This window comes from Drosophila gunungcola, unplaced genomic scaffold, assembly GCF_025200985.1.
Source record: "Drosophila gunungcola strain Sukarami unplaced genomic scaffold, Dgunungcola_SK_2 000076F, whole genome shotgun sequence".
NCBI lineage: Eukaryota > Metazoa > Arthropoda > Insecta > Diptera > Drosophilidae > Drosophila > Drosophila gunungcola.
In genome coordinates, this window is record NW_026453239.1 from 141,082 (window position 1) to 164,481 (window position 23,400).

Below are 23,400 nucleotides of genomic sequence, written 5' to 3' on the forward strand. Positions count from 1 at the left end.
TAAAAATAAAAATATTGGGTCAAGGATCTCAACATATTGAGAGTACATCAAGCTAAAATCGAAAATATGAAAAAAAATTGCATGTCATCGATTTTTTTTATGCATTACCGTTAGTACAACAGGAACATTCGATTAAAGTTGGTAGAAAGCTGAAAATTTAAATCATGGAAACCATTGAATTTGTACGATCTACATCACGGACTACAATCCAATTAAAGTCCCCAAACACCAACTGCAAGAAAATAGTTTTTCTTCATTTTATTCAAGCAATTTAAAAGTTTTTCGGTTTGCCCATTGTACACAGAACTATGTATTTTGTGTTCTCTTTTTACTAATTTATCAAATAAATATAATTTCCATTCTAGGCTGTCATTTCATTTTTTTCGTTCGACTTTAACATGGACTCTTTAAATAATTTACAAATACACGTACAGTTAAGGGATTCTTTCTTAATTTTGTATCATATTACATGATTTATATAGCCTTTGTTTTTATTTTGCTTTACTTTGCAGAGACCTAAAAAAGTCATATTTCAGTTACATTTTTGCGTTTTAGTAAATACGTTTTCATTTTATTTTGAAGCGCGACCATATTTGATATACATTTATAATTTGTATATGGAGTCGTAAACATTTATGCAGTTTCTCTTGTGTGTGTTTTTGTCTTTCATATAGGTTTTCGATTTTTAGGTATGTCTTGCATATCGTTTTCTAACAAAGGTACCTAAGATTTGCATTAGATGTGATTCAATTATCTTCAATTTGAAGAGCCAATCGAATGGGCTGGAAACTTCGACCTCCTTCGCTCTGCCAGCTCCTTTTCCATAACGTTTTGTCGTGTGAGATGTGAAACATGATATATGTATGTAAGTGTGGTTCTTTTTGGACTTGACATGATGCAACTTTATATATTTTATACTTTAAATCCTCCTTAATTGTTTATCGTTTTACGTTTGCTTTTTTTAGTGTGATTGGTAGCTTAAATGGTAAAGAAAAAAGATCGTTTTATTGATAATCATAATAAAAAGAAGAGCACTGTGCGCCTGACTGTTTTTTAGCTATTTTTTTTTTATTTTTTTATAGTTATTATTAATTGTATTTATGCTTGTTTAATAAAAGTAAATAACACAGCGTTTTCTATGCAAATTAAAATTAAATTTGTGTTTCCTTCATTTACATTAAACAATTGTTTTGAACAAAACAGAACGCATTTTATGGCCTCGAAAAACAATAAAAATGAGTAAATTAGGTAAAGTAAAACTTAAAGCGAAGCTTAAACAATTTCTTCAACTGATTTTAATTCTGATTTTCTGATGCCCGTCTCAAATGATATAAATTGCACTCGGAACACATTTGGAAACGGCGGATTTACCAGGGACATACAGGCCATATACAACTCTTACAATCAAGTTATACAATATATTACAAACAAGTTACTTATTTTACAAATTAGGGATAGGGATTGGCAGCCGAACACACAGATAAGCCCGATATTGTTCGATTGCAGAAAGCTGGGCGAACATAATGCAAGCAGCGAATGGTTTTTGATCTGGATATTACACATATAGATGAAATATATCAAGCTTTACCGGACGCGGAACTTGCAACTGGCTTCAGATGCATTTATCATATAAATTTTAAGCTTAGTTGGAGTCTGCTCTATTATTAATACGAATGCTCTTTAGTATAAGTAACTTCTTCGACCTTTTTGGGAGAAAGTGAAGTGAGTATTGTTGCCATGGGAGGACTGGCTTTTTTTTATAGCCCGCTCTCAGTAAATATTTCGTTAGATATATATATATATATATAAGTGTCTATATGTATGTATTACATGTATATTTTGTTGCATATTTTTGTTCTATCAGGATCGGCCAAGGAAAGGACTATGGCGATTGGAGAACTCCATTTTCGGTGCCTAAATAGATCGTAGATCGAAGAGCGTAGAGACACACCCAAAGAAGCGTTCTCAAATCCCCAGAGGTTCCTCCTGGCACACTCCTGCTGTTTATGTGGAAATCTTTTCCTGCTCAATGCTAACAATTGTTTCGCCTGAGTACACCGATTGCATTCAAAACAATAAGTTAAAGTACAAACTAATCATTAAATTATGTGTGTGGTGTGTGTATATGCAAGTTGTAAATAGATGTACGGTATAGTTGTATAAACACAGACAGAGAGATAGAGCGATAGCTGGGGATCCAATTCCTAGGGCTTATGCGCTTATGTTGGGCAGATCACCTTCAGGATGTAGTCCGTGAGGAGGGCCGGCACCGTCGGGCTATCCTCGTTGATGGCCTTGAGAACTGCAAGAGATCGGGACGAATCGGAATTAGTGGGTTCTCAAGTATGACTATTAAGAAAAGCGGTGCAAATCGGGGCGTTTCCTAAAACATTTGAAATTTATTTTGAAATGTTTTAAATGTAAAAATTTTCTTTTGCATAAACTTTCTTTTAGTAATTTAAAACAGAAAAATCGGCCTTGCCGTTTTCAAATAATAAATTACTATATAATTTCCACAACATTTTTATAGTGTCCAGATCAACTAGGATTTTTAGGGAATTTGTCTTTGACTTTAAAGCCTAGAGGTGTGCACCGATTTGTATAGCTCATTTAATCCCGAATACTCACTTTTGATCAGGACCTGAAGGGACTGATTATTGGGCGTGCCGTTCTCCAGGTGATACGGAATGACGGTGGTCAAGTACTTGGGCTCGGGACCTGCGTGTATTAATAGTTTAGACAAGATAGGGATTTAAATTTTGGGAATACGAAAACTCACCCTGGAACTTGCCGCGCTTCTTCTCCACATGGTATTGTCGCCGCTTGTTCTGGACGGCCAGGAGCAGCGAGATGAAGGAGTTCTTCAGCTCCTTCTCGAACTCCAGCTCATCGCGCAGGGCCAGCTCGTTGATGAGCGTCTCGCTCAGCTCCTGGATCAGGACCTCCATCTCCACGTATAGCTCGTTTAGCTGTGTCGTGGTCAGATACTGCAGTTCTGCAAAATTAAATTACGGATTATTTTGGTTTTTATTTATTTTGATGTTAGAATTGTTTGCAAAGCTTTGATTAATATAGGAACTTGTAGCCATCGACTATCTATACATTCGACATTTATATTAACCTATTAACTATATTATAAATGTGTCTGAACACACGAATACACGAATCGTGAGCTCTGTTATTGTTGTGATGTTTTCTATAGATCTCTTCTGGCGTTTGTGTTTTTAATTATTTTTTGATTTATTTGTAAAATGACAGGGCATAGATTTAGGATGTGTTCTATGGTAACAGGTGTTTTTATTGAATATAAAAAATTTTTAAGAAAATCATGTCTGTTTAGATATTGTTACGTTATGTTATGTTATATTGTTACGTTATGTTACCTATATTACTATTGTGATGTTTTCTATAGAGGAGTTGCTTAGGTATTGTGTCATTCGTCTCTTTAGGGATTTTTTCTTTTATATGGTCTTTATGTACCTTGGTATACTTACTTTCCGCATAGAGTGGCGCTCCCAGAACCTCTCGCGCCTTCTCGATGACCTCCGAATCGCAGTTGTCCGGCTCGTCCAGCGGGCTCTCGGCCTCGTCCATGATGTCGTCGATCTCCTTGATTACCTCCTCCATGGTCTTGATCGGCTGGTTAAGGATCAGGGCGTGCATGTCCAGGTCGTTGGCCACCGCCTCGTCCTCGCTGGCCAGGTCGTATAACTCATCGCCTGGAGTCTGGGCATCCAGTCCCATCGACGATCCAGATCCAGATCCAGATCCAGATCCGTTGCTCTGTGGATACGCCTGGTGGCTCTGGTGGTGCAGCTGTTGCTGCTGCTGGTTGCGCGCCTGCTGCTGCTGCTTCGTGTGGCTCTGGCCCAAATTCAGGGTGGGCATGTGCATCTGACGGGTGTACGACTTTGACCAGTCGATGGGCAGAATGTTGCCGAAGTTGCCTGTGATGGTCCACCACATTCTGGAAGGGCAAGGCAAAGTACGAGAGATGTTTTTAGAAAAGCAAACAACCAGATAACAACCGACAGATATTAATCATATTTATAACTGACAACTGACAAACTTGCGCTCTGGCTTTAAAAGTTTCAGAGATATCAACATTTATATTGACAGGCAGACGGACATGGCTAGATCGATTCGACTATGGATCCTTATCAAGTACAAATTTAATGATTAAAAAGTGTGTGGCTTAAATTTATATAAATTTGGATCATAGTTATTGTTTTATAATGTTGCTATATTTATAACCCATTACATTCATGTTGGCCATTTTATTGTTTCTAATGACTTGTATGAAAGTGGCACACAAAAATTTATAAAGATTGTTGTAGTTTGCAATTAAACCCCGAAGCGAATCTGTATTGTTATTTACATGTTAAAACCTTATTTAAATGGTACGTAATGTACTATACATTTCAGCCAACTTTATTGCCAGGAAGAAGGCTCCTGTAAATCGCAGAGCCCTCAAGGCCGTCTCTAAGGCTTATGTGCGTTGCAAGTGAAAGGAACGCCATTTATTGGAGTGCCTTGGCAGGCAGTAATGAGTTCTTTTTTTCCTTTCATCATCCTCCCATTCTTTGTACAGCTCTTGACACCTCTTGGCCACCGTCTACCCCCTCCGCCCGGGAAAATGCCCATTTGGACCTGGACCGACTAATGTTCCGTGCACTTGTCGCCACCCACAAAACTCGAGAGCTCACACTTATCGGGCCTGCATGTGGGAAATAAAGAAAGAACTGGCACAATAAACTACCAAGTGCTGCCGGCTTTTCTGGGGAAGGCCTAAGCAACTGACAAATTGCCTTGCAGCAATCACGCACATCGTTCTCGAAGATAATGAGGCAGATGCAGTTTTATCTTGGGCTAAAGTGGCAAATGTCAATGGGGAAGATTCGTATAAACATGCAGTGGCACTTCGATAACTGCGACTTGTGCACAGACTTAGATAAAAGTCAGCTTCAGCCGACAACAACTGTTGTTTTGAAAGAAAAATTTATTTAAGGCGCACATTCGTAAAAGTTTTAATGCTTCAAAAGTGCAGAAACACTTATTTAGTGCTTGAGACTCTTCAAAATGCTTCAAAAACACTGCAATTGATTATTTAATATGATTTGTTAATGAATGATGTGATTAAAAACCTGAAAAGGTAAGAAAAGACAACAAAATATATCTAATCATATTGATTAGGTTTCAAAATGAAATGTAGTTACATTTAAACTCTTTAATTTATTTATTGTAACCATTTACTGATCAAATTTTCAACAAAATTAGGTATATTTTATTTGTATTGGTCAAAATTAAACGTACAATAAGAAATGCACTCAGTTAGTCCATTTAGTTCTTATAACACAAGTTTTTATTGTTTTCTCCGTAGACCGTTTTGTAGATACTTCACTGTAATCTTCACGGTTTTCCCTTTTCATTCCCTTAGTCTTTGGCATTGGGCCCACATTTGTTGCCAGAAGAGTTTGTCAATCAGACAGTGTGTCTGTTTCGAGTTTGCTGGCACATTTGCTATCAAATTTCATGATCATTGCCAATCATTTAATTGCCCTATGTTCCGCTTTCCCTTCGCCTAGTACAGCCACCGATTTCCGGTTCTCAGTGGATTTACCCCATAATTATTCATGCTCTACATTGCCAAGCAATTGAGTGCACTTTGCTGATTAGTTGAAGATGAGTCACTTAAAATGGGATTTATTGGTGAGGAAAGAAAAAGTAAGTGGAAATCGCAATTGGCTACCACCTATGAATAAGTCACAAATTTAAGAATTTATCAACCAAGAGGTTTAAACCATCAACGAACAATAGAAAAATCAACTTCGAAACTAGCCGAATTCGGACAAATTTTCCTTATTTTTATGCTTCACACCCCTTGGCTAAACGAACTTCCGTACGTCATTCTGTTGGACAGCAACAATTTGCTCGAAAAGAACAAATATCATTTATGACAACAATGGAAATATATTTTTAAATTTCGCTCATAATATTTTATGGAGACCCCCCGCCACTTCAACCATTTCGATTTTTCGCTGGAATTTTTTGCTTAAAATGTATAAAATAAGACTGCAACAATTACAGCGATGCATGGTGAGGAATTTTTGCATTTGCAAATCTTGGAAAAATTAAAACAAGAAACAACAACAGAAGCCAAAGGAAAAACAAAAGCAAGTGGAAAATAAAAGCCGAAAAGATGAGAAATGTGCGAAACAAGCAGAGCGCATAAATTGTTCGTGACAACACGCTGGGGTGCTGATTATGGGTCCAAAGGCGTAGAAGGGGGCCTTAAGGGGGATCAAGGGGTAACTGCGTCAGGTAAACGATAATATCTACACATACAGTGTGTTTCATGAGCATACGAAATTTGAATACATAATTCTTGGCAATAGACAAGAGTATTAAGGCCATTATTAAGTCAAGGGGAAAGCCACTCAAAAGTTTTTCAATAAATTCTAAATATATCTAAATGACTCTGGTCTTTAAAAGTAACTTTATGAATATAGCAACATCTTAGAGAAAGCCCAGCTTTGATCTGGTTTAAGTAAGTTAAATTAAAATAAACAAAATTATTAATTTTGAAGTCTTTAATTTTAATTAATTGTGATCCTAGACAGGTGATTTTTAAAGATAATCCGTGCCCCTTGTCATCCAGTTGTGATAGGCACCGTATGCACAGCCACACTAATAAATATATACGTGAATTCGTCGAGTGCAGGCGCTGTATCTCGGTTCGGTATGTGTCGAGGCCGCTTTATAATTTATATATATACAATATATATATATACGTGTTTCAATGAATACTCTACGTGTCTGTGATGTGATGTGATGTGATGTGGGCAACACTTTTGGAGCCACCATGATGTCGGATGGCGCAGAAGAAAGGCGGACAGATTACGAATGAATATTTAAACTGTCATCAAAGCGAACTAATTACGGAGCACTCACTCCGCCAGAAAAAAAACTGTTTGGGAAAAGCCGGACCCAGCTAATCTAACTCGGAAATGGTCGTGTATCAAGTGGATTTATACGCACTGAAATTGACACATCAGTTGAATTTGTGTTGGCAGTCCAGCCAGAAAATTTAGGTCAGAGCAGATGAGTATAACTAATGGGGTATGACCTGGTTTTATTCAGTCCGAATTGTTCAAAATTAACGGAATCCCTTATTGGGTTATTTATTTGCTAAAACGAACTAATTTACAGCTTTGAGATTCGTAAACGACTAACACCTAAAAACAAATATGAAGCTTTTCTTTTGCATCTTATAGAATTCATGGAATCTTCAACATAATTGGAACATAAAACTTATATTAAAAGATGCGCAGATAGTTAACCCAGTTTCTAGATAAGAAATAAATGATTATGATTAAAAACATATGTATTTATACTTAAAAGATAATCCCTCTTTATGAGGAACTTTCTTAAGTATTTGGCATTTCATCGCCATCAACTTCGGACCTCTGCAAAACTCATTTCCTTATCGCCGACAACCAATTCAGATTACATCTCCGGGTAAATGCCTAGGCATTCCATAAATTTCCATCATCGACTTGGGCAATTAGTGCACAGACTCAGACTCACACGCACCCATTCCCCATTTCCCATCACCCATCGGCAATTATAATTACGGGCCCCATATATTATGAAGATGGAATCTGAATCTACCCACTGACCACTTATCATAAACGGGCCACACATTGTGCCGTGAACTCTTTTTTGGGAGCGCTTTCGTTTCGGGCCGGCCTCTTAACTTTCGGTTCGGGGAGCTCTGACCCTGACCCGATAATTCAGGGCGTGGCAAGTCCAACCTATGGGCATACTATATTATTGGAATATTAATATTTGGATGCGGGGCCTGGTGCCACATGTTCACATGTCCGACAATTAGCAGTTTTAGTCTCGAAAAACGCCCCACGAAACATGAGCTCATCGTTTGGACAAACAACATATTTAATAACAATTGGCGAGGAGGAGAAAATGCCTCAAAAACCGAAGACTTAAATACTCTATCGTGAGTCTAAATTAAAATTTAAGAGATGACAGAAACATTTATTGGGACTCTAAAACTGCTACCATAACAGATAGAAATGCTTAAATTTGATAAACTGACGGGACCCGTGAAAAAGTGTAAAAAACCACAAAGTTTCGTTGATGAAAATTTATGTGGAAAATGGAAATGAAATATTTTAATGAATTTTAATTGTGTGTACTTAGATAACCGAATAAATTTGTGTCTCCAGCTGATGAATCAGCGCCGCACGAATTAGCCATCCCAATCCCATCATGATGACGTCCATGATGATAATGATGATGGTGATGATGATCAGTTGCACAGTCCAAGTCTCCCACTGGCTTCCCTCCACTTTCCCCCCTTTTCTTTTCACTGAATTGGCTTAATTTCGCCCACGTTGTGTTGACTTTTTTCCTCTTCTTTTTGTATATTTTGTATTTTTCAGATAATTGTGGTTGGCATTTGTCGGTGCTGCTTCTTCCTGACTTTCGTATTTCTGTTTGGACTCCAACCAAATTGGAATTTCATAGGAAATGAATAATATGGTGGGTCTATTCGCCGCGAAAAACGAAGAAATAACTTTCTAATACGGTTTGAAGTATTTTTATGGCATTCGAAGGAAAATGTGGAAATGAGATGGTATGCAAACTCCGTTAAAAAGACCCAAAAACTAACTGCAAGACACAAATATTAAGATTTTCTTTGGCATCTTATAGAATTTTTTTCAATCTTCAAAATAATTTTCTTATCCTAATAGGACTTATCGTCGATTTTTGATGAAAGTTTAATTTGTTATCACTAAATTTCTTAATAAGATATAAATGAATAGCTTACATAAATGATATTTATTCCCAATATATAACTGTGTCTTTAATGCAATACTATGTTTTATAGATGAAATTTAAATTTAAAGTTTGGTCTAAGGAAAGGGAGCGGTGGCCTATCAGGTTTCACCGAGCTTTTTTCCAATTTCAAATGTTTGTTTCAACAGCTATTGTTGTCTTAATTTTTTTTTGTATTTTAAGGTTCGTTCACACGTGTTTTCACTCAACCACAACGCGCTCAACATTCGCACATTTAATTTTCGGCAACTTGCAGCTGACTTATTACAAGGAGGCAACTACTCGATACCCTTTAACGGAGGCTTCAACTTAGTACCTTTTAAATAATTAACAAATTTAAAAATAGGGAGATCATAAAAACTGTGGTTTTTCAAAAAAACAACTAAGGCCTAATCAACAAGAATCTAAATACAAAAATAAAATTTAAACGAGATTATATATTAACATAGCATTAATCATTTTTCCCAGTGAAACTAACCGAAATAAGACAAAAAGGAAGAGTGAGACAGGTAAATCGGTTGTATTTTTGGGGTGTTCGTTTTTTTTTGTTTGTTGGCTTGCATTGTTCATTGTGTGGAGTGTGAAAGTTTTCGCTTTTTCCCTCATCTGTCCCTTTTGCTATGAAAAGTAAAGGGTGACCCTGTGCTGCTTTTTTTAAACCTAAGATATGAGCACACAAACAGCTGTATTCAAAATAATGGTACCCAATATTGTTTTTAAAATTTTTGGAGGTCTAAGCAGAACTTCTTAGCTTAGATATTCTAAAACATTGCTTTATAGTTTAGATTTTTGATCAGTTTTTATTTACCATTTGCTATTTTGCAGCGTTTTTCACACGCCCTTCACTAAAATTTTGAGCCCAGCTGTATATATTCACTGTGACAGCAAATACATGGATAGAAAAATGCCACCACAAACTAAATCACACACTTGCAAAGTAAAAACTAAAATAACAAGAAAGGAAGCCAACTTGGGCAAGCCGAAGTTTATATACCCTTTCAGCTAATGCAAAACTTAAATATACTTTTAAAATTTATATTTCCAATTGTGTATATGTTTAAAAACATTAAAGCTATATATGTTTAAAAACATTAAAGCTATGATGATGTTTAGCTCAAATATTCGATAGTTCCTATGGCAGCTATAAGATATCGTTTTCCGATTTGAATAAAGTTAAAAGCGTAACTTTGAATTATTAAACCATTACTATGTCCAACAAAAATATTTTTTTTTATTAGTTGTTATTTATTATTCTGATTAATCCCATGGGAGCTATATGAAATAGTTGTCCGATTTGAATCAAATTATAACCGTTATTCTAAAATAATAAACTATATATATATATATATATATATATATATATAAACTATATTCGTCCGATCCGGCTAGTTCCGACTTTTATACTACCTATAATATGAAGACAACTTTTGGGAAAGTTTCATGCAGATAGCTTTATAACTAAGCGACTAGTTTGCGTAGAAACGGACGGACAGACGGGCAGACGGACATGTCTAGATCGACTCCCCTAGTGATGCTGATCCAGAACATATGTGCTTTATAGGGTCGGAAATGTCTCCTTCACTTCTCAGTGAAATTATAATACCCTCTGCAAGGGTATAAAAATCATCAGCGAGAGGTAGGAAAATCATGTCTTGCACACACTTCAAAGTGTTTCTAATTTTAGGCTGTTCACACTTTGCGTTGGCACCGGAGATGCGTAGCCTATATAGTCGATCCAAATTCAAATCGAGCTGTGTGTTAATGGACAGAGTGGAGTAGATGGGATGGAGAATCGGGGACACGGAAAATGACATCGGTGACAAAAGTAAAAGAGCTGGGGTAGTTGGTTTCAATTTGACTTCAATGCTACACAGCACAAAAATCTGTGAAAAAAACTTAATTTAAAAAGAAAACTTAAACTAGTCTTGTAGATGTGCAATCCAAATAAAAAAGTCATCTAAAACCTATCATTACATAAGTTTCACCTCAAATGTATCTACAAGTTATTATTTTCGAAAGATTCATACTTTATAACAACATCTACTATCATCCGATCGTAAATACTTTAAGTTCGTGCAAACAAACAAAATTAAAATAAACAGTTTACACTTTTAAGCGAGGCTTTGCCATTTTGTTTTAGTTGCGTGCCTGAGAAAAATCAATTTATAATTAATTTGTATAAATAGGTCATTAACATTAACAAAACGCGCCAAAGAGAGCCGCTCGAATGAGGGATAAACTGAGAAATATCTATGGCTTCGTCATTGGCTTCCATGGCAATCTAACAGCGTCCAAAACCGCAGAAGAAAATGTTGGCAGTTATGTGGCCCATAAACAAATAACAGCAAAAATGCAAACAAAACAAAAACACAAACATGTAACACATATATCGCATAAGAGTGTGTATATATAATATTGTAGATGAGAAGCAACGACCGCGGAGAAGCAGCTTACTGTGAAGCGAAGATTGTGAGCCCAATTCAAAGAAGAAAGATTGAACAAAATAACTCGAAAAGCTGTAATTTAGTAGCTTAAGCCTAACGTTATATTATTTACTATTTTAATGCAAGCCTGCTCGCTAAGTTGTGTTAATACTTTTTAAAAAAGTCTTAAGACTTTTTTATAAATTGGTTATGTTCCACCAAAAGTAAACTTTTTTTCAGCCTTATATTTACGTAACATTCGTTGAGATGTCATTCATGTTATGCAAAAGAGTTATTTGAACAACGAGCAGACACAGTCGCCCCCGCAGGCGACAGACTTTGTTGTTTTGAGTTCAAGGACTGTTAAGAGTCGTCTGTTGGCAGAGCATCCTTGGCGCATCCTTGGAGCACCGTATCCACTTCCCACTCCCACCACTCTGCCCTGCAATCGCACTCCTTTAATTCAACGCCAGAGTCAGCTGCAGATGGCGATGCAGTTTCAGATACAGATTTCGTTGCAAAGGCTTGGCTAAATTATACAACACCCATACTTAACCCTCTTTCGTCCCCAGTTTTGCCCATCACTTGTTCTCTCTTTTTTTTCTCCGGGCTTTGCCCTTGACTGTATTCCAAATGTTATTTTGTTTGTTTGTTTGCCCTGTGTTATTGTTGATGATGTAATATTGCCGCAAAGGCAAAGGCTCGAGCTCCGCTCTTGTGTTTGTGCTGGATTAGTCATCAGATATATCTCTTCGATGGCAATCAGACATTTCTAATATTCGAATGGCGCCCAATTGTGGCCGAAAAGTAACTTCTTGGGAAGTTGAGTGAGGTTAGGTCGGGCAATTAGAATTCGGGGTGGTGATGGTGGTGGTGAGTGTATTTCGGGTGTCTAGTTTGTGTGCCTAGCGGCTGGCTCGTGTCCCCGGGCGACGCCTCACAAACAATGCCCAAAAGGTTAACGTCCTTTGGCCCCCTTGCTTTGGACTTGCAGGCAACCCCTAAAGGCCGGGTCCGAAAAGTCGTTGTGGCCTGGAAATGGCACTCATGCAATTCCCCCAACCCATAACCTCCACCCAGTTCAGTTCCTTCTGCCTACTTTAATGCATTCAAATTGATAAGTATTCAGCGCCATCTCTCTCTTTCTCACAAAACACGCATACGACACGTTGTCGGCATGACTCATCCAGCGGATACGGATTCCGAAACTACCCGACTACAATTCCTTTCGCATAGGCACACGGAGAAAAATAAGGGGGAAAGTATTAAATGCTTAGAATAAAACTAAATCTTAAGAAAAACATTTCATGCTAAATTGTTGCACAGAGAAACCTTATTATATATGTATAAAAGGAAATGCCGGTTTTAAAAATAAATACCAAATCTTTCCTATTTAAGGCAGTCGAGGTCAAATTTTTCTTCTGTGCATACATTTTATTGTTGTTTTTATTTGCCACTCATGTCAAAGGGCGGTTATTATGGCCGCTAGGCTGTGTCCTGTTAACCAACCCCCAGATAGACCATCCACTGGCACAGTCACATCTGATTATTTATAGCAGGGACCCCTTTTAATTGATTACCATGCAGTTCAGTGGCTGCCCTCATTGTCAAGACTTTTAAGAAAGCCCGAAGTGAGCTTAAGTTTTAGCCAACTAATAAAGCAGTTACCGGCCAATACATAAACCTAAGCTGTAAGGCTTTAAATTATACTCGAGTCGAGCTTCAATTGATAAAAATGTATTCAGAAATAAAATCGAATGACTTTTCCTTGCACGATCAATGCTTTAGTAAGTGAGTTTCATATTTGAGAAGACGACTCTTAAGTGTTTATTAAGTTCTCTTCCTGGAACCAGCTGTCTTATTCCATTTCTAGACCCTCATAAACGCATTGCGATCTTGGAACTGATTTCATAGTCGTAGAAGGCCGTAAACTCGTTAACAGGTTTCCTAGCCAAATACCAATTAAGAGCAATCAACGCTTCGGCATTTGCAAGATCTTGAGTTTCGAGCGGTGGCATTGCGTGTGGTCAATTAATAACCGAATGCTCAAATCTATCTGACTGCAACTCGCTAAGATCGCGAGCGATCAGACCAAGCTGCTTTTGGCATTTGCCGTAAATGGTTGCGAACAAGTTTTTGCAATACACAGGTAATAATGATTATGATCAACGTAGAGAATGCAGCAAAAAAGATGGTCTGTTCTGTGTTAAGCAAAATAGGAAAAATGTATAACTTGGTCAAGCCTAAAAGCCGGGTTAAAACTAACAGAGCAGATATAATATGAATTTGTACAACTCTTAATATTTTTAACTAAGAGTAATTTCTTCAATTCTGTTAACCAAATTCCCATTTTAATAGAAATGATATCGTCCTAACCGCCTTGCCCCATATCCGATTACACTATCTTCGCTTATGCTTAGCAGTGCGGTTGATTTAATGCGACAGGCGGCAGATGCAACTTTTGCACCCGAGGGATGCAGGACATTGAACCCCGCTGTGAAACAGCAATCGATTGAGGTCTTGGCTTGGGTACTTGGCCGCAAAAGTGGGTCGCCGGTTGCCAGCAACATTCAATTATGAGCAAGAAGTCACTTCGCATCGGCACCTTTTCGGCCAAGTCGCGTGCTTCGCTTTCGGTTGGGTTCGGCGAAAGAAACCGGAAGAATGCTGGCCATATGGAGCGCATTTTATATGTGCCGTAATGCCCAGCCAAACTGGGCATATGATAACCAACTCGATTACTTATCGTGCCTGTTCTGCGTATTACGTTTTTATATTTATATATATTTTACAGCTTATAGGAGAATAATTCAGAAAGAATTTTAGTACAGTAAGGTGCTCAAAATCGAAACTGTTTATATAACGAGTTTTTGCACATTAAAAGAGTGTTTTAATCTTCGGTTTTTAAGTTAGCTTTCCTCTTGCGTTTTTGTCATCTTGCACTCGGGATTTCTTCTTCTTGTCCCGTTGCCAAAAGCTTTTTCTTGTTGACGCAACTTTTCCGCACGAAGCGAACAAACTTCGTCCTTGGAGCAGCTGCCACTAATCAGAGCGGAATGCAGTTAGAAACTTGGTCGAAATGGAATGGGAAAAAGGAGTGGGTGATGTAAACAGAAAATAGTTTCCAGGAAAGCAGGAAGGGACTGAAACAATAGAGTAACCTTCAACCTTCGGCAACCTTACTCAGCACAATTTCCACTGAATCATTATTAAATAAGGTAAATATTGACAACAGGCGTTGACGTCGCAGTTGCGTTTTACGCGCCGACACACAAGAATAAACCATTTGCATACAGCATCTGGTGTAGACTTTTCCATACCCTTTGCACGCCAAATGATTTTGGGGATTCGGAAAATACCTAAGCGTGTATAAAATATTTCTTTCCAGCTAATTTTATTTGAAAATCTTTTACAAGGTGTTTAAAAACCGACATGGTATCAGAAAAGTATTTCAGTATCTTAGATATTTATATAACGTCAAGATTATTTATATAATATAATAATACTTGGTAGTTTAAATTTATATAGAAACCGATTGTATGAAAACAAGGCTTTATCGTAAATACGTATTTGTAGGTGTATCGTAAACCCAATATACCCCTTAATACCCTCTGCCCATAAGAACAAAGGCAGTGACAGTTAGTTGGGCAGCACAAGATTCACTCGTGTAGATGAGAGAGAGATAGGGAGAGATATGGGGTCAGAAGAAGGAGGGGTGGGGGTGGGGCCAAGGTGCAGAGAGAGCGGTGGCAATGAATACTCATGGCTCGAAAAAAAACGCAATTAAGACAAACTGCAGCAGAGCGAACGACTTCGGTTGACTGCGCTGCTGCAGAGTTTTGTCATCTCTAAACAGTTTCCAGAAAGCAGGGGTGGGGGCATAGGAATGATAAAGGGGCACCAAATTTATTTTCTTTCATAGGGTAAGGGCGTTTTCTTAAACGATTTTTGACACTGCCTATATTGACATAACAACAAATATGTTTCGTAATTTTTTCAGTTATTTTTTCCAAATTATTTTTTTCTTAATATTTATAAAGCTTATCATAAAACTGTCCACCATTTTTGATTTGATAGCCGTAAGACATTTCAAAAAAATGTATTTGTAAATCAGAAGAAAGAATATCAAAATCAATTAATTCTGATTTATGGGCAAATACAGAAATGATTATTCATTGCGGCCGGCAATTTACAGCTGGAATTTCAATCTTTGTTTCATAGCACGTCTAAATACTTTTGACACACATGTGTGTCCAGACATTTGAGTACAGTGAATACAGCAAATAAAAAACATACGATTTAATGATTTCAGTATAATTTAATTTTATTCGAAAATTGTCTTTTAAATATTACTTAAAGGGACCGTAGGAAATGGTATACTCAGATTAAAAAAAACTAGTCGAGTTTATCGGAAATAATACAGAAAATATTTTTTTTTTCGATTTAAATTAGCAACTAACATGAGCGTTTAATATAAAGCCGTAAATGTAATTTTGTATGATTTTTCCATTTTACCCTTCAGCGAATGTCGACCGTGTGTTTATTTATTTGCGCAGGATGTGAATTAGTATTTGCGCTCGTAAACACACGCACACATAGATCGCGGGTGTGCACGCTATTATCAAATTTATGGCTGATGTCAGCCGAGAGAAAAAGAGATAGATAGGATCTGTATAGTATTATTGTTGTTCGCTCTTCTCTGGATTTGCATTGGACATCCGAGTCGAAGTGGAATCTCTGAAAGCTGGAAAGTGAGTCTGGTTTCTTGTGTCGCCCGCGTAACCCTTTCACCCAGGGTCCCCCCTCACCACCTCTCAACAACTCTCTTCCCGTTTATCTGGCCAATGCTCCGTGAAGTGTTTATCTGGCCACTGGATATAAATCACTTATTGCCCCACCCCCTCCTCCACACCACTTTGAGCGATTGCCACTTTCCCGACATAAGCGGCTGCGGCTGGAACTACGGGGTGCTACAGGGTGCCCAGGTTAACCAGGTTGCATCCACTAGGCGCAACAGTCGCCTGAAGAACGGATGAAAGCATCGAAAACTCCTGGCACTTTTATCGATCCAACAAGAAAGCACCAGCACCCACCCACCCTTGGCGGACCGGGCAGGATTACGTCGTTATGTGGCGCCGGGCCTGAAACAGCCAGCCGTGGATTGGGGGTAGAAGGTTTGGGGGTCAGCGGTCAGGGGCTACGGGGCTACGGGGTAGCGCTCCAAATTCGGAGCATGCGCACTTGCCACCCGCAGCGTCGCAATAGACGCAATAGACACGAAAGCACAAAAACACAAAACATCGCGGAATGCACTTTACATAACTCGGATATGAAATTGTCGCATGCGGCATCCTTAGACTTTGGGTTAACACACTTGGCTATTTCTGCAGTGAAGTTTGGGGTACAGAATATACAGAATACACTTCAAATCCACCCACTGCATACATAACTTTCAGTACAGAGAAACAAAATATTCGTAATTTTAATTTTACTATTAAGTGATGATAACATGGCGTGTTTGAAAAATCATAGACACAAAATTGCATATATATGTACAAAGATCATTGCTTATTTCAGTCAATTAAAAAACGTATTTATCGAACTGATTAGACTTTTTTTTACTGATTTTCGTAACATTGTCCGCCCCTGTTAATTTATAGAAACCCGAGTTTGATTGTTCCTCAAACTATGATATTTCTGATTTCAAGAACCCAAAATAAGTCCCCATTAAGTAACAGCAAATGGACTTACTGGCATTCGTTCATGATCTCCTCCTGGCTGCGCACCTGCACCGGAGCCAGCTCCTCGACGTTCTCCTCGTAGTTGCCGAAACACTTGGTTATCTTCTCGTCGAAGGTGTTCACCAGGTCCTCCAGACTCCCGCCGAAAGTCTCCGTGAAGTTGTCCACATGGTCGCCGCCGCCGGCGGTCAAGGAGCGCTTCTCCAGGCCATCCAGACCCGATCCGGCGCCCTCGCCCGGCACCAATCCCACATCGGACAGGCCGAGGTCTATGACCGATCCGCCGCCCTGCAGCGTGTTGCAGTTGGGGCTGATGGAGCCAGCTCCTCCGGGCCCTCCTCCCCCGTTCTTGCTCACGTGCGCATCGCGGACCGCATCCTCCAGAAGGCGTAGCTTGGCCGCATCCGGCTTGCCACCGGAGGGGGCGGAGGAATCCTTGAGATTCAGGTTGAGCGTGTCGTTGAGGGCGTTCTGATTCGAGATGAAGTCACAGCCGCCCCACTCGTCCGTCTCCTCGAACTTTGCCAACGGAGCCTCGAATTTTAGCTCGGCCATTTTGGTGCCGAGGTCACGCATGGCACGCGAAAAGGATTCTCTCAAGGATTCGGATTGCCCTCCGATTCCGATGGCGATTGGACTTTGGTGGGCAGTAGTAGCGTTTTGTATTAGCGCGCTTCCCTTATTTTCCTCACATTCACACACCCGCACACCGTTTTCCACCGACTTTTCCGTGCTGGCTGCAAATATGTTGCAACCCCTAATTCGGCTGGGAATGGGTAGTCGTTCTGGGGGTTGAGCGGGGCTTTCGATTTCGACGGGGGAAGTGCCCCGGAACACTGGAGTCCGTACTGCGATTTCGGGCAACTCCAACTGGACTTATTCCGATTTGATTTTCAGGTGTCCTGCTTTTCTGTCCGCCAAACGAGCACAATTTACACTAAAACAATAAAAAAAACAAATCACACTAGCACTCAGTCGCGGCTCAGCTGCTCAAAATCTTTAGTTTGGTTTCTTTTCTGTTTGTTAGCCTTTCCTTGGCGACTGCACTCCAATTGGATTTGACACAAACAACGCACAAATAGAGGTGGCGAAACTTCGATGCCAACATCGATGTTTTCAAAACATCGGTTTCATCGATACTTGGCGGGGCAATATCGATGTTTTCCCATCTCTACTCTGCTTTCCCGCTGCCGCAGCGCTGCCCAATGTTCGTCCTAACGTAAATGTTAGGAAAACGACGACTTCACATTGCAGTTACAAAATCGACGCAACTGATTAGGGCTATGGATTCCAACAAACTTTGAAAACTGGCCACACAGAATAATATCACTCCCGTTTTCCACTCCACTTCTTGTACACCGAAATATAAATGAATAATTTAGAAAAATTATTAAAATATTAACTGAACGCTGGCACAGCAATGTTGCAATGTTAATTGATATTTGAATCATTTAAAGTACTATTTAGTACATTCATTTTAAGTAGAGGCGCAATCCCATATTTAGACACAACCCATTTGTCATCAAAATTTAATTCCAGTACTTAGTGGAGACTTACTTCGAAGTGTTAGAGATGGAAAAACTTCGATGTTTAAAAAACATGGCTTGGATGATAAAAGTGCTGCCAGTTTTGTTTTTTTTTTTCCGCCATATCTAACTTTTTCTAAGCTTGCTAGAAAATTATGAAAACAGCAAACCTGTGTACGCCTAATAGCTTTCTGTATATAAGGTTACCTACTTGTTCTCTAGTTATAAGAGTGTTTATCTATTTATTGCTAATAACTTTCTTCGTCATGATGGGAACGGGATCTGTGTATGAGAATGAATTTAAAAAGAAACTATTGTACGTTATGTTAATTAAAAGTAAACACACATAAACAGCAGTAGCATTTACAATTAGTAAATTTATTTTCAATTTTGTCACTTTTTTTCCCGTCAAAATCAGCCTTTTTTTTCTATAAAAAGTTGGCAGCCCTGGATGATAGCATCGATGTTTCTCCACCCCCGCAACTCCCGTTGGTGATTGCAAGATAGTCAATTACAAAGTGAATAAAACACAGAAATAGACGCTTTCCGTGGTGAATCGCGCAACGTGACTCCGGAGACACGAATGGCCAGCCGTGGGGCCGGCGCAGCGGTGGTGACGGCCACCTCGCTGACGGTGGAGACCATGACCATCACCAATGTGCTGACCACGGTGACATCGCTCCACTCGAACAGCGTCAACATATCCAACAACAACAGCGTTGCGGGCGGCGGCGATGGGGCTGGGGGCGTGGCAGCGGTCCAGGCGGACTCTAGTAAGCCGATCTATCCGCGCCTGTTCAACCGCATCGTGCTGACGCTGGAGAACAGCCTGATTCCGGAGGGCAAGATCGATGTGACTCCGTCCAGCCAGGACGGACTGGATCACGAGACGGAGAAGGACCTGCGGATACTGGGCTGCGAGCTCATCCAGACGGCGGGCATCCTGCTGCGCCTGCCGCAGGTGGCCATGGCCACCGGCCAGGTGCTCTTCCAGCGCTTCTTCTACTCCAAGAGCTTTGTGCGCCACAACATGGAGACGGTGGCCATGAGCTGTGTGTGCCTGGCCTCCAAGATCGAGGAGGCACCGCGGCGCATCCGGGACGTGATCAATGTGTTCCACCACATCAAGCAAGTGCGGGCGCAAAAGTAAGTGATTGAGTTTGCCCAGTTCCACAGCCACAGCCACTAATCCGCTTCCTGTCCTGTCTCGCAGGGAAATCTCGCCCATGGTGCTGGATCCCTACTACACGAACCTCAAGATGCAGGTGATCAAGGCCGAGCGGCGCGTCCTCAAGGAACTGGGCTTCTGCGTGCACGTGAAGCATCCGCACAAGCTGATTGTGATGTATCTGCAAGTGCTGCAGTACGAGAAGCACGAGAAGCTGATGCAGCTCTCCTGGAACTTTATGAACGACTCGTTGCGGACGGACGTCTTCATGCGCTACACTCCGGAGGCGATTGCCTGCGCCTGCATCTACCTGAGTGCCCGCAAGCTCAACATACCGCTGCCCAGCAGTCCGCCGTGGTTCGGCATCTTCCGCGTGCCCATGGCGGACATCACGGATATCTGCTACCGGGTGATGGAGCTGTACACGCGTTCCAAGCCGGTGGTAGAGAAGCTGGAGGCCGCTGTCGACGAGCTGAAGAAGCGGTACATTGATGCGCGCAACAAGACGAAGGAGGCGAACACGCCGCCGGCTGTGATCACCGTGGATCGCAACAATGGCTCGCACAATGCGTGGGGCGGCTTCATCCAGCGGGCGATTCCACTGCCCCTGCCCTCGGAGAAGTCGCCGGAGAAGGACTCAAGATCGCGTTCGCGCTCCAGGACGCGCACTCAGTCGCGAACGCCGCGCTCCCGCTCGCCGAGATCCAGATCGCCGAGTCGCGAGCGCACCAAGAAGGCGCACCGCAGCCGCTCCTCCCGCTCGCGCTCACGTTCACCGCCGAAGCACAAGAAGAAGTCGCGCCACTACTCGAGGTCGCCCACGCGCTCCAGTTCGCCGCACAGCAAGCACAGAAAGACGTAAGTTGCCATTTATATCCCAAATGTTAATTTTAATTCAGTTGCAGGGCAAAAAATTGGCTATTATCGTTACATTTTTTTTTTAACGATCTATTTATTATCTAAAAGTACATATATACAATACATTGGGGTAACTTTTGTATTGAAAAATAATTACTAATTATGTAAAAAAAATATGCGAAAGGAGATATCCTTTTTCTGATTTTTGGACCAGAATTCTGGAGAACTGGCTTATCTAAAACAAATAATGTCATTAGATTTAGGAAAATAACACCATAAACTAGTCCTTAATTGAAGGATTTTTAAAAATATGCATTTTTGACATAATGGTTAACTATCAAACTTTTTTTCCCCATTACCACAAAAAAATTGATGTTTCGGATATAAAAATGTCTGCAATTTCGTTCTTAACCAATTATTGTAATTCCTACAGGAAATCCTCGCGAGAACGCTCTGAATATTACACAAAGAAGGACCGGTCTGGGAACGCCGGTAGCAGCAACAACGTAAGTGATGGCGACAAGTATCGCAACTCCGGCTCGAACTCCGGCAAGCACAGTCGCTACTCCTCCTCCTCCTCGCATCGCAATAGTGGCGGAGGTGGAGGTGGAGGCGGTGGAGGAGGAAGCGGGAACCACGGCAGCCGAGGTGGCCATAAGCACCGCGATGGCGATCGCTCCAGGGATCGCAAGCGCTAGGGATTGACAAAACAAACAGACACAACACTCCTTTTATTTTCTTTTCTTTTCATTTCATTGCTTTGTATTTTTACAGATTTACAGATCATTTCTACCGATTAGTTCGATTTAGTAATTGTAATGTGTAATGTAAAAACGAACTCGGGTAAACAATAAATGTAACTCTTCAATCAAGCAGCTGCCTGCCACTTCCACTCGGGTCGACCGGCTCCCTATCTTTGGGCAACACTTTGCACATATCACAGCAATCCGACAGAGAAAGAGCAGGCGAAAGAGAAGGCAGTCAGTCGAGCGGCGGTCGCAGTGCAGAATCCCCGGACGAACGACAAAAGCATTATCCTCGAAAGCCGTGCCCTTGCCGCCTGGGATTATACATAAAATGTTGAAGCTGGCAAAGGAATCAATAGCTGGCTAGTCCAGCGCATGATCTCTACTCTAAGACTAGGAGGCTATCATCTATATGGTTGTCGCGTAGGACATCAGGGCGACCTGGGGATGCGACAGCGACACGTCGCGGAACTCCTGCGTGAAGGAGAGGATGAAGAAGCTGAAGATGGTGGCAATAATCCACTCCGAAATGGTGCTGACCACGTGGAAGTACCAGCCGCCGTCCGAGGGGTACCTAAAATATTATATTATATTAGTGAGTGTCTGCCAAAATTGATGGCTCAGCATTGTCTGAGGAAGACCCACCACTTCCGCGGATTCTGCCCCTTGAACAGGATGTGCGACATCACCCCGGTGACCGCCAGCAGGATGAACAGGATCGTGCAGACCACGGACATGCCCAGCCGCAGGTGGGCGTAGATGCGAGAGCCCGACATGGGGAAGATCAGATACGAGATCAGCGCCTGCATCCAGAAGTACAAGGTGCCGCATCCGAAGCAGCAGAAGGCCCCGATGAAGTGCACAATCCGCACGTTTGTCTCCTGGAAGTTGCCCACAAAGCTGATGCCCAGGCAGGATACCAGTCCGAACCACAGAGCCAGCCGGTTCTGGCGGAGCACTGAAGCGTCCAGATCGGGATGGTGTTCGTACAGCTGCAGCACATGGCGGTAGCGCACATAGATGGTGATTCCCACTGCAAGGCACGAGCGAATCAATTAGATTGACAGCAACACAAAGCCGCTGCATCCAATCAGCAGATGACTCATCCCCTGGAGACTGGAGACGGGAAGCCGGGCGAAATAAAGGGGACTCACACAGAACACTGCCGATGTTGATTAGCTGCCCAAACACGCAACTCTCCGGCGAATATGTGGCTGCATCGCTAATGTAGGGCACTGTGGGCACCACATGTCCCTCCAGCACGGCAAAAATGTATCTAAGGAGGGGAGGGAAAGGGAGTAGGTGCCATTGGTTGCGACGCACAAACAGATAAAGGCAAGAACTAGCCACTTACGTGCCAATAAAGGTCACCTGGAAGATCAGGTACGTGGCCACTGGCAGCAGATAAACCCGCGACATCGCGACAAGATTGCGATGGATGCGGGCGGGTGTGGGCGATGTACTCCAGCAATGGCCACAACAAATTTAATTCTCCAATTGCGCTGCAATAAAAACAAACCGAACAAGAGAACGAAATGTTTGGGTCTCTAGCAGTGCTGTCAACTTGGGTGGATTATAGCTGCTACATAATACAGTTATATACAGTTTAGCTATTTCGGTTGGTATTTAAAAAGCCAACAGGGGAACTCTTTCAATTTTATGGAATATTTGCGTCTGAAAAAAAAACACACATATATGTATATACAATATTTTTATTTTCAAATTTGGCACGACCTAATTAAATTTACATAATTTTCGTGACTAGACATGCTACCTTCGTGGCTGCATAAAATAAAGACGTTTGCCCATCTCTAGTAAGCGATTATCTGGAAAGCAACGGTTGTTTTCCAAGATGCAGAGTTCCAATTAGTAAATTTGTGAGGGAAAAATGAACTTTGAAAAGACAACCGTTATAGGTGCTGCCTAAAATTACCAGCTGTTGCTTGCTACTGATTATGTTCGCCTGGTGTCTGAAATCCAGAAATTTTTGAATTTGAGAGAGCCACAGTATGGCGGCGATGCATTTTGTCAAGGAAATTGTGAGACTTCAGATTTCAAGCACCAGGCGAACAGAAACAC

General features: G+C 41.0%; 3 protein-coding genes across 3 annotated transcripts; 1 reads left to right on the forward strand and 2 right to left on the reverse strand.

Annotated features, from left to right (window-relative positions):
• Positions 1-484: 484 nt before the first annotated feature.
• On the reverse strand, positions 485-18,106 carry LOC128264676 (fasciculation and elongation protein zeta-2). The gene is made up of 5 exons (XM_053000302.1): positions 17,034-18,106; positions 3,495-3,967; positions 2,780-2,995; positions 2,629-2,718; positions 485-2,302 (listed from the first exon to the last, which is right to left on the reverse strand). The coding sequence occupies exons 1-5, from the start codon at positions 17,597-17,599 to the stop codon at positions 2,220-2,222; spliced, it is 1,428 nt and encodes a 475-aa protein (XP_052856262.1). The 5' UTR covers positions 17,600-18,106; the 3' UTR covers positions 485-2,219.
• Positions 18,107-18,975: 869 nt separating this feature from the next.
• Positions 18,976-21,447, forward strand: LOC128264675 (cyclin-L1). The gene is made up of 3 exons (XM_053000301.1): positions 18,976-19,695; positions 19,763-20,575; positions 21,009-21,447. The coding sequence occupies exons 1-3, from the start codon at positions 19,133-19,135 to the stop codon at positions 21,271-21,273; spliced, it is 1,641 nt and encodes a 546-aa protein (XP_052856261.1). The 5' UTR covers positions 18,976-19,132; the 3' UTR covers positions 21,274-21,447.
• On the reverse strand, positions 21,305-22,898 carry LOC128264677 (DNA damage-regulated autophagy modulator protein 1). Its single transcript, XM_053000304.1, has 4 exons — positions 22,676-22,898; positions 22,476-22,597; positions 21,967-22,354; positions 21,305-21,895 (listed from the first exon to the last, which is right to left on the reverse strand). Exons 1-4 carry the CDS (start codon positions 22,738-22,740, stop codon positions 21,730-21,732), a joined length of 741 nt encoding a protein of 246 aa, XP_052856264.1. The 5' UTR covers positions 22,741-22,898; the 3' UTR covers positions 21,305-21,729.
• Positions 22,899-23,400: the final 502 nt, after the last annotated feature.